We start from the raw sequence: 17,075 nt of genomic DNA on the forward strand, positions 1-17,075 counted from the left end.
ATTTTGTGAAACATTTAAGACTCAGAAAAAATTCAAAATTGTTAAGGCCAAAGGAAACTCATCCCTCAACTGATTCCATGAGAGGTCCAGCCATTCCAAATTTCTCAAGTTACCCAAAGTTTGTTGAATAGTGCCACTGATTCTATTGTGAGAGATTGAGCCCTCGGAGAAAATTTAGTTCTCCAATTACTTGTGGAATTTTACCGACAAAATAAAGTTATTTGACAAGTCTATAGTTATAAAAGTCATTAATATTTTCACTAATTCCACTAACTGATCTTTCATGTTGACCACTATTGATGCAAAATATGATCTAGAAGAATTTGCACACACATATATTGCAACCCAATTTGAATGTAATTGACATTTCATCATTCCTTGGAAGTTCTTCAAGTATGATACATGCAAGGACCCATTAAAATAGTTGTTATAGAATAAGGGTAGGGAGAGAGGATGATATTTACTCGAAACGATTTAACAATGAAATTCTTGTTCGGACGAGTTCGATGGGCAAGTTGGATCCCAAATTTGGAGACCCGTTGCAGCAAGGGTTCATCTATAGGGATACTAATGAATGAAAGGAATGTTGAGAATTTCTTAGAGAGAACTAATCAAACACATGATGCATGCTCGGAGTTGCAGCCAGCAGTTAGGGACAAGCTTGTGAGGAGGTTTAGATAGGTTGATGGACTTTTTTGTCCCTAAACCTTTCTGCCACATCCACGTGGGACACCCTTATGGCCACGTCAGCATAACAGCATCCACATCAGACATCTCCGTTATGTTTCATAATCTCAGTTGAACGAAGGGTTCCAAATGTCCTGATCTTGAAAAAATCAGGAACATAAATGTATTTTTTAATCCTTAGGGAACAAAATGTCCGCATGACAACAGGTCAGGGACCTATTTGTCTTTTTTCTTAAAATTTTGTACAGTATACTAAAACTTGTGCTACACATCAAAATTTCTGTATTGTGAATCAAAATTTCTATGCACTAGTTTTCTGAACATATATAAGACAAGAAGATGATGAAAAAGACGTCGGCAATGATGATAAAGATGATAATGAAGGAGATGAGGAAGAAAAAGAATAAGAGAAAATTTTGGTATTGTATGTATTTTGTTGTTGGGTGTTAATGTTCTAAGCTTGCGGTCCTTTAAAAATTTATGCTGTGCACCAAAATTTGTTTACTATTCATCAAAATTTCTATGCTTTGAATCAAAATTTATGTGCTCTAGTTTTCTGAATATATATAAGACAAGAAGATGATAAAGAAGACGTCGACAATGATGATGATGATAATGAAGAAGAAGACGTTGAAGAAGCGTGAAGAAGAAGAAATTGTTGAAAAATAAAGAAAGAGAAAAAAAGGTAGAAGTAGATGATGAACACTAAAAATCGATTTAGAAATTCCAAATGTTATAAAGTTTAAGTTCGTTGTAGCTCTAAACCCGAATTCAACACTCTCAAAGTTTGGCTAGAAAATATCACAATTCAAACTAATAACCAAGAGTTTAATTCCAAGTCATTCTCCCATGGAATCACAATCGAGTGTGTAACACCCTAACTATCAAAATATCATGCTTCCAGCTGCGCCACTCGGATAGCTCGGGTATTACGACGACTCATAAAATATTTAATACTAAATATAAGCCTGTTTAAAACTTAAACCGAAATTTTCAAAACATACATCCATACTTACAATACAAATTACAATACTTACAAGGAATACATACATATTAATTTATAAGCATTCCATATCAAAATCCTGTCCCTTTTACAGAACTTGCAAAGTTAAAGGCGAGGAAAACATGAATACTAAAACAATACAAAATATCCTCTAAACAGAAAAGAAATAAGCTCTTCCGAATTTCGTCGTCCATAACCTGAAAAAGAGAAGACCTGTAGGGGAGTAAGAATATTGTCCTCGCTGGTTCTCACTATGGGGTTAGAGAATTACTATAATAAGATACGTGAAAATAAAATCGTTACAGTGATTAATAACCGCCTTATGCATCTTTTCAAAACTAAAGATTTAATATAAAAAATTTGAAATCCTTTTTGAAATAGAAAACTGTTAATTCTTCAAAAATCCAAAAGCCTTTTTAAAAATTTTTTCTAGACAGTATGAATGACAAAGTTGTTCCAAACATAGGTTCATTAAGTATATGCTGAACCAGTTTAGTTTTTCATACTTTTCTAAACCAAAAACACAAACCAAACACGACCTTCGACCCATCTCATAATCAATCACGGCCCTAGGCCCAAACAATTCAACCAACAGTCAATCCACCACAACCCAACCAATTTTCAGTCACAAACACAAGTAAAAAGGTTCAAACACAATCAAGCAGTTACTTCAAGTAGAGCAGTTAGAAATTAAACATAACTATTCACATAAACAAACCAAGTACAATATGCACACTCAAACAATGTCATATAGATGCATATTATGCATGCTTGTCCTAGTGGCTGATGAGTCTCATCTGTCGGTCATAAAGCAAACCCGACAAGTCCTGGTAGCTAACCGTTGGACTGTCCCTCTGTCGTGCATCCCCAACTCGAGTAATTCTCAAACATAATCACATAATATATGACACCCACACTGGTGTTTATCCAAGGAGGCGAGCTCATCCAGAACTTTTACAGTGTCCGGCCACACTTACGACATAGGGTCAGCAGAGTATCGAGTCTCAACCTAGAGCACGTGGTGGCTAGCCACTGCTTTCACCCAAAGAAACTCGTATCTCAGATATTTGGAAGTGCATTAAATCACATTATCAATCAATAATCATGTCCATATACATACTCAGCCATAATTCAATATTTATCACAGCCATCCGACTCATAACATAATCCATAACTAACCATAATTCATTATCAAATACAACCATTCGACTCATAACATACACAACACTTCCTTCACAATCCATCTCAAGTTAAATCATCATTCATGCCATATAATACTTTTTCTCAAATCACTTTTCTTTGAAAACAACAATCAAATTCATCTTTGTCTCAATTTTGAAATGCTCATTTCTCAAATAGTTTCAAGCTCATAAGCCATTTTTCCTCAAATTAAGTTCCTCTTTCAAAACAAAACCACCCTCGGCATCATCTTTCCAAAACATCCAAAACCATGCCAAATTAAAAATCTCTTCTGAAGATTCAAAATCATCCATCCTAAAATAGGATTTTGTAACAACAATTCCTCAGCAGAGTCTCAAGACTTTAGGGGAGAATAACATAACTCATTTCCTCAAATTCGTTTAAAATCTATAAAACCTTAACTTCTTGATTTGAGTAATAAAAATAGAATCTAAGCCAAACCGAGTCGTGTAATCAATTACTCCAACCGCATTTTCAAAACCATTTCTTTACTTAAACCAAAACTAATTTCAATCCCATGACAAAAATCTGAAGCGTTTTCAACGGCTCGGAAATCAATTTAGTTTTGCTAAACCAGAATTCAAAGAATACTTTAAACCTTTCCTAAACTGTCGAGAAGTGAGATTTATCAATCGAAATCAAAGTTCTTTCAAAGTTACTAAAAACTCCTCCAAGTGAAAATCCTTAAGTCAAATTCAAAAACATAAACCCTTTTTTACCTTTAAGGCAGGCTTAAAGCGTAATCTCTTCCGAATGGCTTGCACCCAAAAACAGAATATGTTTCTTACAAAACAAGGCTAAGTCATAATTCTCTTTTCAATAATTCTTTTCAAAACATAATTTCATCACTTCCATAGATAATTCAGGTAAAGATAATAAAAGTTTTAAATTCACAATTCTCCAAGTAAAATAATAAAGGCCTCAAATTCATAATTTTTCAAATAACATTTCAAATAAAGACTCGGATTTTATAAGAATTTCGGCACTACCTCCCCTAAAACTTGGACTCTGCCACCTTTTCCGGGTCCCAACCAAACCATTTTGCCACCCTCTTCAATGGGTTTAAAACCAAATCAGTTCAAAATCAAGCTGAATCCAAAAGTGTATGCCATTTTCATATTTCAAGAAAACCAATTCAAACTCAAATCAGTTTCCAACGGATTAAACTCGATTTCACAACTTTAAAGAAACGTTTCAAGAACCGCCCGTTTCACAAAACCAAACAATAATCCAATCAAACAAGCATTCATATCCATCCAAGACAACCAAACAATACATAAGACTTATACAATCACTAGAAGTACATTACTCACATCAATATCCATATATAACAACTCCGAATTATAAAATTGATTTTTCTAAAAAAGCCCCTACCTCGATAAGTCGAAACCATAACCTAAACTCCTCACAGAATTCCTTTCGTTTCGACCCGAATTCAACGGCAGCTTCAAATCACAGCCTCGCACACTTTCGCAACAGCATAAACAGCTTTAAAACACAACATGCAACCTCAGTTACTAACTCCTAATTCATCAATATCGCAAGACTTTATTACACGAAACAGAACACTAAAGCAGGGTTATCGAAACGTAAGTACTTCCTGTAATACGAAACGAAGCAGCGGCGGTCTCTGAACCAGTTTGGCGGCAGCCCCGGCAGCCACCTCAAGCGGCAGCGGCAACCAGACTCCGGCGATGGCGACTGAAACCAACATGCAGCGACAATAAAACTCCCAAAATCTCAAAAGAAACAAAAACCAAACTCGAAACCCTTACCGGCAGTGGATCTCGATGGCGGCAGTGGCGTTATCCGGCGGCAGAGGCTCGGCCACCCACCTCCAGCCTCCAGGAGCGGCGACGGAGCAAGCAACGGCTGTTGGACGTGGCGGTGGTGGCTGAACCGGCTCCCTCTCTCTTCGCGCACACTCTCTCTTCGGCTTCTCCCATGGATGACGGTGGCGTGGTGAGGACAACGGCGGCGACGCAGCGAGGACGCGATGGCGACTTAGGTGCGGCGGCTCCAAGCCCGCGACCCCTCACTTGCGAGCCATCTCTCTTCGCGGTTCTGCTCTCGATGGCGACGCGCAAACGGCACGATGGTGGCGGCAAACTAGGACACAAACGGCGGCGACGGGGTTGACGCTGGCGACATGAGCAGCAGGGCGCCATGGCGGCTGCAAGCTACTCCCTCCCCGACGCTCTTCCTCCCTCCGGATCTCCCTCTTCTCTTCCCTTTCACCCTTTTCTTCCTTCTTTCTTTGAGTTTTCCCTCTGCTTCTCTTTTCTTTCTTTTTCTGAAGCTGCTAGGGTTTCTTGGGAAAAAAGGGGTAAATTATGGGTTAATTAGGATTTGTATATGGAATTAGGGATTTTGGAGTTTAATTTAAAAATTAATTAAATCCTTAAAATTATTTTAAAAAAATTATTTATTATATCAAATTACTATTTGATTTTCACTTAAATACTCTAATTGAAAATATAATAAAATATAATTAATTTTTTATTAACAAAAATTATTATCGTATAAAAATCTTATTATTTTACAATTATTAATTTTATAATTTAAATATGAAAAATAATTCAATAATTATAAAATTAGATAAAATTCTAATTTAAATAGTCATCGTTATTTTTGAATTTCTAAGACTTTGAGTAAAAAAATAATTCAAAATTATAGAATTTAAATAAAAATTTTAATTTATTTCAAATCCAATTAATCAAAAATACCTTTAATTATCTTTAATAAAATAATTTATGAACTTAAAACTATAAAAATATATATATTTTAAAATTAGTTCAAAAATATATATAATTTATATATATTTTTTCATTTTTATTTTTTACTTTTATTTTTTCCTTCATAAAAACATATATATTTTTTACTTTTATTTTTTACTTTTAAAATAATTTATGAACTTAAAACTATAAAAATATATATATATTTTAAAATTAGTTCAAAAATATATATAATTTATATATATTTTTTCATTTTTATTTTTTACTTTTATTTTTTCCTTCATAAAATACAAAAGATATCAAAAAATACACCAATCAGGCCTAAATGTGCAAGTTGACCCGAGCATGTAACTGTGTAAGGCAAGGGACGGGTGATGCAATGTAAAACAATTATTGCTTACACTTCAAATGCCAATTGTTATTCAATTTCACTTGGTGCTATATGCGTTGAAAACTAAAGGTCATGGTCAACGATGAAATACTCCCCAAATCAAAGAACATAAATTGCTCTCTATAGTCTATAGTGTAGTTCAACTCTCTACAGCATTGGCCATTGTCAAGGCATGTTCATGAGTCAGCAGTTGCTTCTCATCAGAACCAGCATTGAAAAGAAAACTGCAGGGTCAGCCATTTTCGGCTCTATCGTAAGCATTTGATTTATGCTTTGGAGCAAATGTAAAGCCATCCGGAACCTTGCCTAGTAGCATCTCTGATATGCGTATCTGCATATGAAAAGGCAAAAGGCAAATAGGATAATCACTCCTTAACAGCATGAATCGGGGGGATGATAAGATGTTTTATGGTAAGAAAGATGCTTAAATGATAATATAACGCATCAAGCTTAATTCCAGAAAATGATTTCATATTTCGTAGGCTTGTTGCCTTGTTGCTATTTTCTAATTTCAATTCTAATTATTTATCAATTAGGTAGTTTAAAGTTTCTACATAAGTTGAACAACTAATGATAATCATATTTACTTACTTGTTTGAAAACGATTTCATAGATTGTATTTAAAATAAATAATTAGAAGTGTCATTTAACTCAATCTCCATCTTTCAACAGGAAGCATTTTCACCGTCTACATACTATAGAACAAACAAGTCTATTTCTGCCGTAGGAGACAGCAGATGTCAGAATGCACCTCCAAGGAAACACACACCCAAACAAATAGAAAAACACAGCCTAATAATAGAATATGTAAAGAATTGCATACCCAGTCAGCTGCCGAGTCTGAGGCCATCAGCGTCTCAAGCTCGTCTCGCCCATAGTAAGAAGGTGGACGCCAGTTTATTCGTTGTGGAATCACTTCCAGAAGACCAACAGGTACGTACCTACAAGTGTAGCTAAGCCATTCCAACAAGAACCTCCTCGTTGTCTCCACTCCTGTAACACAATACATAACGCAGAATATCCACAATAGTAAACAAAACATGAAGCAAAATAAGCATACATAAATCCAAATTACTATGTGCATGCATACATTGTAAGTAGTTAATCCAAATAATACCGCTAAAATATTCATTTAAAGGACCCTCCACTACACACTTATTGTTTGGTTTGCATGAAGATGACATAAACTGGAGCTACGTAGTCTGTATGGAGATCATACATACATACATTACTTCATGCATGCAACTATTTGACAACAAAAAATAATGTCTTACAATTATACAAATATAATAAAACTACTCGCCTACCACAACTCAAGAAAAGAGAGAGAGAGAGAGAGAGAGAGAGAGAGAAAACATACCTTTTGTGTCAGATCCCCAGTGTTCAAGGCCAAAATGCACAAACTCTTTGAGAATATTTAGTCGCTCACCAGAACTGATGTCCCAATGTCTCTGTTCCCTGATCTCAGTAAATATCCAAGGCTGCATAACATAATCATTAGTTGAAATATCCAAAATATACTACTGGCAACCATAATTCCAGGTGATAATTTCAAGATCAAATAACATAACAATAAAGTCCAGAGAATAAAAGAATGGACACTTGAACCAAGGATACTAACTTTAATCAGAGCACCACGAGCAACCATGCAGGTAGCAAGTTCAGGACATGCAGTTCTGTGGTTATTCCAGTCTACAAACGAAAAAACATCCCCATTCCCCACTACTGGCAATGTCTTAGGGGCCTTCCTTCCACACTGGTATATGTAATCCCAATCAGCAAGCTTGCTATAGCGTTGTTGACGTGACCTTCCATGTATTGTTACTGAGCCAGCTCCCCAAGAGCCCATGTCTGCAATGAGAGAATCAATGCGATTCTTTCCTTCAAAATAAGCAGTCCGTACCTGGTTAAACAGATGTATGCACAAGTTGAGCATACTCATTGAGAAAAATTTAAAGTAATTTTATTTTTCCCTGGCAAAAGGTGATAGGTGTTCATTAGGAGAAAAGTGGGCAAAAGAAGATATCAAGATGCTGCTTGAATACGATACCATATCAAGCCCAACAAACAAAAGAATGGCCAACAGCAAATGTAAAATGCTTAACATTACAAATACCTTGATAGTTATTGGTTTGTCCACTGTGCTTGAAGCTACTTCAACAATATTTTTCATCCGCATTGGTTTTGTCAGAAGAGCTGATCCAGCACCCTTATTCACAACAATGTCAATAGGGCAACCCATATTTATATCAATAAAATCTATGGTACATTCTTGTTCTATTAGTTCAACAGTGCGAGCCACAGTATCTGGATATGCACCACAGATTTGTACACCAAATAAATCTTCAGATGAATGACGTCTCAGCAATGCCCATTCAGAAGCTTGACCCTACAACCATAGCAAAATCAAAACATATGGAATGTAAATGTAGCTTCGCTACAGAATGAAAAAAAGGCTTAAATGCTGAGGAAAACATGGCAAAGATGAAGTTGTGCAGATTCTGCAGAATATAATTTGTGAGAGAGAGAGAAGGCAGGGGGCGGGGACTTTAGAAAGCTAAACTTAAGAGAGTATAGAACAAGCGTTAGAGGAAAACAAATAGATATACAAATTATAACTAGAACAACACAACTAATTTTAAAGCATGCATCAACTAATGGTTTCTAAATCCTGATACTAAGATTCCCATATTTGGAGGAAAATTTTCTATGGAACATTATGAATTTACTGGGTATGGGTCAATCTCAAAGCTTTAGGAGAAAAGGAGAGCTCTCAACTGTATCAGAAAAGTCTGTGATGATTGCAAAAACTCAGTAGCTCAATGCTGCTGAAACTGGCAAAGCTAAAAGTAAAGTAGCCAGCATAAGAGGATACACTCACCAAAAAGAAGATATACACCACAACACAATGAAACAAGGGAATAAAATCAACTAGCAGAAAAACCATGTATGTACCTGCAAAAGATTTGTGCACATTGCCATCTCACCACATGTTACATCAGCTCCTAATACTTTGCAAACCCTCCTAAAAGGGAGGTTTCCAACTGTGGTCAAGGGTGCAAGATACAATTTGTCCCTAAAATCAATAAGCTTCTTTTCACGTGGATGTAACTTCAGACTTAGATCAGTTTTTATGGTTAAAGTATCACATCCTGCTTCTGGTTCAGTATTTATGCTGCCTCTTTCAATTTCTTCAGTAACATTCACACCTGTTTCAGCAGTATGGAAAAAAGTTACATTGACTCTAAGGTAAAAGAACATAAAATTATTCAATTTATTGATTCCAAACCATAAAAAATCTGGAGATGAAGATATGACCTTTTTCTATCTCACTAGGATCACAATTTACTCCAGTTTTTCTTCTTTTCTGTGGACAAAGTTCATCGGTTTCATATTTTGCATCAGCATCATCATCCTTTATAGCTTCTTCCAACTTAGGACCCAAGTCAGAGGCTACTTCACAACACCCATTGTCATCAGAAAGGCTACACTTATTTGAACCGCCATTTTCACCATCTTTATTTTCCAAGTTCTTCATTTTTGACTTGGGGCCCTGCATTTTTTTCAGAAGAGAGGAGGGCAGCGAGAAGAAAGGTAAGATGAATCAAATATGGAATGAAATACAATTGGCAATTAAAATGACCCTTCTTGTCATCAGAGACAGGCTTAAAGGAGAAGCATAAAAAAGGCAGAAACAGTTATCAAATCTTTGCCAGATAATAAAATGAACCAAAGGAAGAATCACAAAGCAAAGCTAGGAGCATGATAATGAAGATTTGCATGTGCATTGGAATTGGATATTAAAGTTGACCTAGTTTATTTTCTCAGTTTCTAAGTTTAACATTTTAAGTGCCCCAAACAAGCATTTTACTTGTGTGACTAATTAAGTAATAAAAACTGTTAGAAAAACACCACTTCAAACTAATTAGCTATACTTTATTCAACTACAACAGGTAAAAGTCTTCACTTTTCCAGGTATTTCATAGGGAAAGGGAGAAATAAAACATAAAATCATAGATAAAGAAGCATGTAAGTTAAAGAATAATCAACATACCAAGAGGCCAAGACTTTTGAGTTTGGCATCAGCCTTGGAGAACCTCATCTTATTTTTCCACAGAAGCTTCTGAACATCTTTGCTCAATCCATTAACCTCAGAAGGGTTCTTAAGACCGTTGAGATGGCCAGTAGAAGAAGGAACACCATCTTCATGGGTACTTGAAAATCTACATGCTAACCCATAAGGGCAAGGCCCTCCAGACTTAACAAAAGGACATTGTCCTTCTAGATCAGCTGGTTTCTGCACTTAAAGGCATTTTCTTACTTAGTGATGAAACAACATTTATTTCCAACAAAGGCGATAACAATTCAGAGCATAAACAAACATGTGGTGGGCATCAAACAAAAGAAAGCAATTAAGTACAGTACCTGGGCCTTGAAGGCTTCAATATCATGGCTGAAGCGGCATTTGTCTTTATAAGGACATGAAGTAACATCACCGGTCTTTGCAACTTCCGGGCAGAGGTTTCGTGCCGACTTTTGCTCCTGCAGAGACAGTGTTTGGAATGGTTTAAAAAATAGGAATTGAATATGAAATGAATGAATGAATGAATGAATGGAGGGAAGAAGGGAATCCTAGTTAACCTGACGGCGTTCACGCTTGAGCTGGCGCTTGGACTTCTTGTCCTTTAGAAGACCCGAACCAGGATGAGCAGGGTTCTTATTATCATTGGTGGCGGCGGCGGCGGCAGCGGCTTCGTTGTCTGCGGAGGAAGAGCGAACAGGTGGTGGGCGAAGGAATTCCTTCTTGATGGGAGCTATGGCCCTCGCCACCAGTTGCTCAGCGGTTCCCTCAACCGCTGTTGCTTCGTCTCCCGGTAACTGGGACCGGGATTCCTCCGACTCCATGTACCTGAAACTTGACACCGCAAAAACAAAAAGCCTTTTTCTTTGTCCTCCGCCTTCTAATGCCACTAAACAACACTACGCTCCCATAACTGCTCCCACGGAGTGGAGTGATGGAGATAGAGTAGGGTTTTATGTTTCAGGGATATCACAACAACGTCAGCTAATCTATTTTAAAAGGAAAATGCTATTTTACCCACGAAATACATTATGTGCCAACTGCCAACTACGGTACTTATACGGTGGTTTAGAAAGACAGATTTGTCCTTGGGAGTGTGAACCAAAGTTACCACCGCCTTTGGCCTTCCATTCAAATCCACGCGCGTACGCTCTCTCCCTTACTTCCCCCCCCCCCCCCCTCTTTCGTCTTTTCTCACGGGCTAGGATTTGTAGTTAGCACAGCTTGTATTGTTCATCCATAGGCCACGGTTTTGTGAAGAACAAGATTGTGCCACGGAGCGTGCAACGATGGGGAGTGATCTTTCCACGGGCAACGCAAGGAGTGGGAGGTGGTGATCATCACGACAGTGGGGTGGCAACGATCATATACATGACTCCAAAGCTCTGAGTCACTGAAGGAGATTGACGTGGTTGAAGCGTCGAAGCTGAAAGACGCGGAGGCTCGGAAATGATTCGCAAAACAGCTGATGAATACCGAATGCATGATCGACATTTCCGTAAATCTCTCATAAGACTGGTTCATGGGTCTTACTTACTCTTGATCCTAATTGAATCTTCTAGAAGTTTTCGTTTCAAATAAATTTGAATTTGAATTTGTTTGTTTTGCTAGTTCTTTTCTTTTATGTTCAAGGTTGCTTCTAGTTACGGTAAACAACTGAATGCTGCCAAGCTCTTGGTTATAATTCTCGCATTCTCTAATAATTTCAGGTATATTTGGTGCATTTTTCATTTTTCTTTAAGGCATTGTTTGTTTTAAAGGAAATTGAGTAGAAAGAAAATGGATGGAAAATTAATTTTTCTTTCATTTGGATCAACATAAAAGATTAGGAGGAAAACAAAAAAGTGATACGGAGGTCATCCAAAACTTTTTTTTTCGGATATGAGATGAAAGTTGAAGAAAAAAGTATAAATAATAGTAAAAATATAAATTTTTCCTTCGTATAAACAATGATAAAAATATATTGGTATATTATTATTTATATATAATATAAGAAAGGGTATTAATGTAATTTTATTTGGTTATGATTTTTTTTTTCTTTATTTTTTTTCTATTCAAACAAAAAAAAATTCTTCCTATTTTCTTTCTATTCATTTTCTCTTCATCCAAACAAAAAAATAAAAAATCAACTTTTTCTTTCATTTTTCTTTTCTTCCATTTTTTCATTCTATTTTCTTTCTTCTCATTTTCCATCTTTCATCCAAACAAAGTGTAAGTGAATCATATATTTTTAGGAGTAGATTGAAAATTTTGTAAGCTTAATAATAAAACATCAAAATATTAAATTAACATTACAAAAAAACATCCATTCAACCACACTTAAAAAGTATAGCTAAAGTGAAAAAAATAATGTCTTAGACAAAGGCTACACATTTTAGACTATAAAAACGTTTTAGTGGGAGATGTGTATTCGATTGTTGCCTATTCTTAAAGGTTATGCTTTTTTGTACCAAAGACTATACTTTTGGCCTTTGAAAGTATAGCCTTCTCAAGTGATGCTATTCACAACCAAAAGCTATGCTTTTCAACTTCTATTCTTATCAAAATTAAGAAAAATATGCTACATTTATCTTTACTATTGCATCACTTTAAAAACATAGCAACATTGTATACCTATAGCTATATTATATAAGCGTAGCCTTATTCCTTCACTATCTTTTTTTTTAATTTCTATATATATATGTATATTTTTTTTCTAAAATCTATTAGTTAGTAATATGATTATATATATAATTCTATATTTTTAATTAAATTAGTCAAATATTATAAAATAAAAAAAGGATACATAATAATATTATATAATATTCTTGAAATAATAAAAATTATCCTTAAACAAAAGGGTCGCTTGTATCGATTATAATCAACCTAACAACTTTGATATTCATAGTAATAATACATAATATAAACATCCCTAAGAATGATAAAGAAATAAAGAAGTAAAAATACTTTCACTAATATTTTGAAGATAAACTTGTTCAGAATATATAAATTTTTTTGAAAATAAATTTAGCTTTTCACTCTCCAAGTCAGATTCAATATCCTCCAGATTTTTCAGTCCCTCATGCCTTTGCCTTTTATAAATATCACTCTGGAAAAATGGTGAAGTGCTAGGATCTGAGCTTGATAGTGATGAAGTACCAATATTAGTTGCAGTCAATAGCGGCGATCCTTGCTCAGGACTACTAGCTGGAATAACAGCAGGACCTCTAATTGTGTCCAGATTTTGTTTTGCATATGCACTCAGCTCTAATGACAATGACCACCCCCATCATTAAGTTCTATCTTTGGTGAACTGTTCAAATTCAAGCACAGAGATCACTTTATATTTACAATATTGCAATGTAGCTGCTCTATGTAGCACTTCTTTTCTTATTTCAATTTTCTCCAATCACGGAATAATCAATAAACAACATGAAAAACACAAAATAGAAACATAATGTGAAATATATATTACTTGTCCAATATAAGCCAGCTTGAGTGGATTCTTGATGAGGAGCCAAACGTTGGTTTAGAATTTCTCAATGTAATTTCGTTACAAGCATAGTCTAAACCAACAATTAACTCTCAATCAAAATTTAAAAGGTTGTCAAAATACAAACTAAAATAACCGGGAGTAGAATCCCAGGTCGTTCTTCCTAGGAATTGTAATTAAGTGCTGAATTATTGGCTATGAGAAAAATGGAGATTATGATGATAACTGACAAGAAATGTAAATGACAAGAAAGTAAAAGAAGCATGCGATGAATTAAACTCAAAGCAAGTAAAGCAATGAAAATGGATTTCAATTGGCAAAAAGGAACTCTTGACAAATGTTGAGATTCAAGACTTCCTATCCTAATCATTGACCACAATCATGGTAATTGTGAAGAATTAATCTCATTTAGTCAACCATAACATCGAGGATAAGTCAAATAGGCATAATTGATCTCAATCCACAAATCCTAGCCAACTCATTAATTAACTTAGTGAAAGACTAGCGTTAGTGAAAACCAAATCAACTAACAACCTTAAGTCACAATTGATATTGGACATCAATGACTCAAGATCACCTTAGTCCTCAATCCTAAGTCAAGAGTGTGAAAAACTACACTAAAACTAAAAGAGCCATTTTATCAAACACTTGCATGCATAAAAGGAGAAACATGGTAAATTGCAATAATAATAAAATCTAAACTACCAATCGCAAGAAAATAATAACAATAACCCAAAAAAGCATCAAGAAAATATAAAATATCAAATGGCATTAAATGGAATCAAAATTAACAAGAGTTCATAAACATGAAAGTGACAAAATAAAGGAAATTAACAAGTAAACTAAGAGAGTCAAGATGCTAGAACAATAAAACGTAAGGAAAACTAACTTAAAACAAGATCAAAACCGAAAACTAGAGAGAAAACTAAGTAAAACCCTAGAATTCTAGAGAGAAGTTGGAACTTTCTCTCTAGAATCACCTAAAACATGATAAAAAAAATTTAAACTATGACTACTCATTCATCTCCCTTCAATTCTTGGTTCAATAGCATCAGAAATGAGTTAGATTAGGCCCAAAATGGGCTAGAAATCGCTGGTCATGTGCTTCATTAATTGAGACGTGCTCAGACGCGTTCTTATGCACACATTGTGTTCGTACGCACACTCAACTCAATGTCTTGTTAATTTTGATACCCCAGATGTTAGCTTTCTAATGCCATTGGAAACGCCTCATTTGGACTTCTGTAACTCAAGTTATAATCAATTTAGTGCGAAGAGGTCAAGATTGACAGCTTTGCAAATCCTTCATTTCTTGAATTCTTCCACTTTGCATGCTTTCCTTCCACTTCTTCAAGCCATTATTGCCTTCAAAACCTTAAATCACTCAAAAAAATATATCAAGGCATCGAATGGGAGAAAAGTGTAAAATTGACAATTTTAAGCATAAAAAAACATGTTTTTCATAATTAAGCACAATTAGGAAAGAATTCACAATAGCATGCTATTTCAATGAATAAGTGCAAGTTTATTTGATAAAATTCACTCATTTCAAGTAAAAAATTATCATCAAATATGGATTCATCAACTCTCTTGACTTCAATGGCAACTGCTCCACATAAAGAACTAGAAAGAATCTTAAATTTGATCTTTATCTGTATAAACATTTTTGGCAGATTAGAAAACCTGAATCATTAAAAAGGCAAACATAAAGTTTATGTACCCACCTTATTTGGATCATATAAATCATGGAGTTGAAGCATTAATTGGGAACAAGAACTTGTAATAATTTCCAAGCAACTTGTTTAGAAAAAGTTTTTTCTGTGTACTTCTATACAATGTCCAAGCAACCGCATGAGACTTTTATGTCAAACATGGCCTATAGCTTCCACGTCAACCCTGAATTCTTTCTTTGCTTCTCTCATGTGAACTTAATAACCAATTCAATTAGTTAGGTTGATAGAATTTACCTTGGTTATTAGTCATGCCCCTTATCCACTTGGATACCATTTTACTTTAAGTCTTCAAGATTAATTTCCATAGTTGGAGCAGGAATTGTGCTACAAGAAAAAGAACAAATAAATACATAGTTGCTCTTTGCATGCATACATACTAACTGGAAAATTTAAAGATAGTATATACTTCATGCTATAAAAATTCTAATTTGAACCCAATGAGCAAAGGCTAAGTTAGAAAAAACTCAAGTATATTAGTATCTTAATCAAATTACGAATTAAGAAAAAGAAAGAATGAAAAGATGGGAGAAAAGACCATGTTCTTTGCTTGAGAAGTTAGGGTACCTTGGTTGAAAGAACTTACCTACATGAAAAAGAAATCTCTTTCTTAAAATAAATATGCATAAACTAAGAAGTTCCACACCAAGTGAGTTAATGACCCAAAAGGTTAATTCACATGATCCATTAATAATAACTAATAATAATATAATCTCACTAAACTAATTATTATAGCATAATAAGCTATAATAAATATATAGCTATGCTCCTCACAGTAATTGCAACGAACTAAACTAGTATAGCATAATAAGCTAAGAGAAAAGTTGTTGTATTATATAGTTTTATTTGTTAAAGTACTTGTTAATAAGTATATAGCTACACTCCTCACAATCGACTTAACCCTGTAGTTTTAAAGTAACTTGCAAATATAAGCATCAATGCCAACTAAAAAATCACAAACAAAATATAACATTTGAAGATAATTTGATATTACAGATTTGTCAAATGTCAATACACAAACAATTCTCAAATATATCATGAAGACAAAATCATCCATGCTGGTGGTCGATTAACAGGTTTTCCTTTGGCAGCCTTCACCAGCAGATGATCTTAAGACAAAATCACCACAAAATCATGAATTTCTCTTGCTTAAATTAGTATAATCAAGAAAATGAAAGAGTAATCAAGAGAAAGAAATGCTTATAACAGTCTCCCAAATTTGAACAATATTACTCATTTTTGTAAAACATACAAATTAATGTTAATTGTTAACAGAATTTTTTTCCGTCTTTCTCCATGCCTTCAATCAAATTCAACAATCCCCATTAATTGATTCATCTCAAAGACTAAAAAATTACCTGAATTACTGATGGAAGAAAATTGTCGGTAAAAAATTTCAAAAAAATGTCGCGTTGTAAGTATAGTTCTAAACCAACAAATTATCCTCGGTCAATGTTTAAATTGTTTGTCACTTAAGCAAACCCAATAAAATTAACCGAAGTATTTAAACCTTAGGTCGTCTCTCAAGGAATTGTAGGGAAGTGTATTTATTATTGGTTATGAGATTGTATCTTTTTGGGTTTTGAGTTTAATAATCAAGGAATGTAAATAACAAGAAAATAAGTTAACAACTAAAAAACGTCCTAGCAAAGGTTGAGAATCGGAATTCCTATCCTCATTATGATTGTCAATTGTGATGGTAATTGCAAATTTCTCTCACTTAGTTAACCTCTAACAATTGAAGGTAAGTCAAGTTAGTAAATCAACTTGAGTTCA

At 34.6% G+C, this 17,075-nt stretch overlaps 1 protein-coding gene across 1 annotated transcript; it reads right to left on the reverse strand.

Annotated features, from left to right (window-relative positions):
- Positions 1 to 1,677: 1,677 nt before the first annotated feature.
- LOC112764135 (tRNA-dihydrouridine(47) synthase [NAD(P)(+)]-like) lies at positions 1,678 to 11,608 on the reverse strand. The gene is made up of 13 exons (XM_025809670.3): positions 10,658 to 11,608; positions 10,442 to 10,558; positions 10,071 to 10,313; positions 9,335 to 9,569; positions 8,972 to 9,225; positions 8,133 to 8,405; positions 7,638 to 7,919; positions 7,377 to 7,497; positions 6,840 to 7,009; positions 4,666 to 6,347; positions 4,488 to 4,591; positions 4,265 to 4,378; positions 1,678 to 1,903 (listed from the first exon to the last, which is right to left on the reverse strand). The coding sequence occupies exons 1-10, from the start codon at positions 10,919 to 10,921 to the stop codon at positions 6,249 to 6,251; spliced, it is 2,058 nt and encodes a 685-aa protein (XP_025665455.1). The 5' UTR covers positions 10,922 to 11,608; the 3' UTR covers positions 1,678 to 1,903; positions 4,265 to 4,378; positions 4,488 to 4,591; positions 4,666 to 6,248.
- Positions 11,609 to 17,075: the final 5,467 nt, after the last annotated feature.

Source organism: Arachis hypogaea, chromosome 17 (assembly GCF_003086295.3).
Source record: "Arachis hypogaea cultivar Tifrunner chromosome 17, arahy.Tifrunner.gnm2.J5K5, whole genome shotgun sequence".
Classification (NCBI taxonomy): Eukaryota; Viridiplantae; Streptophyta; class Magnoliopsida; order Fabales; family Fabaceae; genus Arachis; species Arachis hypogaea.

Bases quoted from the DNA above. Each gene is read 5' to 3' on its own strand.
- LOC112764135 (XM_025809670.3), bottom strand. From the start codon at position 10,921: ATGGAGTCGGAGGAATCCCGGTCCCAGTTACCGGGAGACGAAGCAACA. The intron at 9,570-10,070 runs GTATGTTGATTA...AAAAAAATGCAG, and splicing joins TCAAAAGTCTTGGCCTCTTG to GGCCCCAAGTCAAAAATGAA. The intron at 6,348-6,839 runs GTATGCAATTCT...TTTCATATGCAG, and splicing joins CAGACTCGGCAGCTGACTGG to ATACGCATATCAGAGATGCT.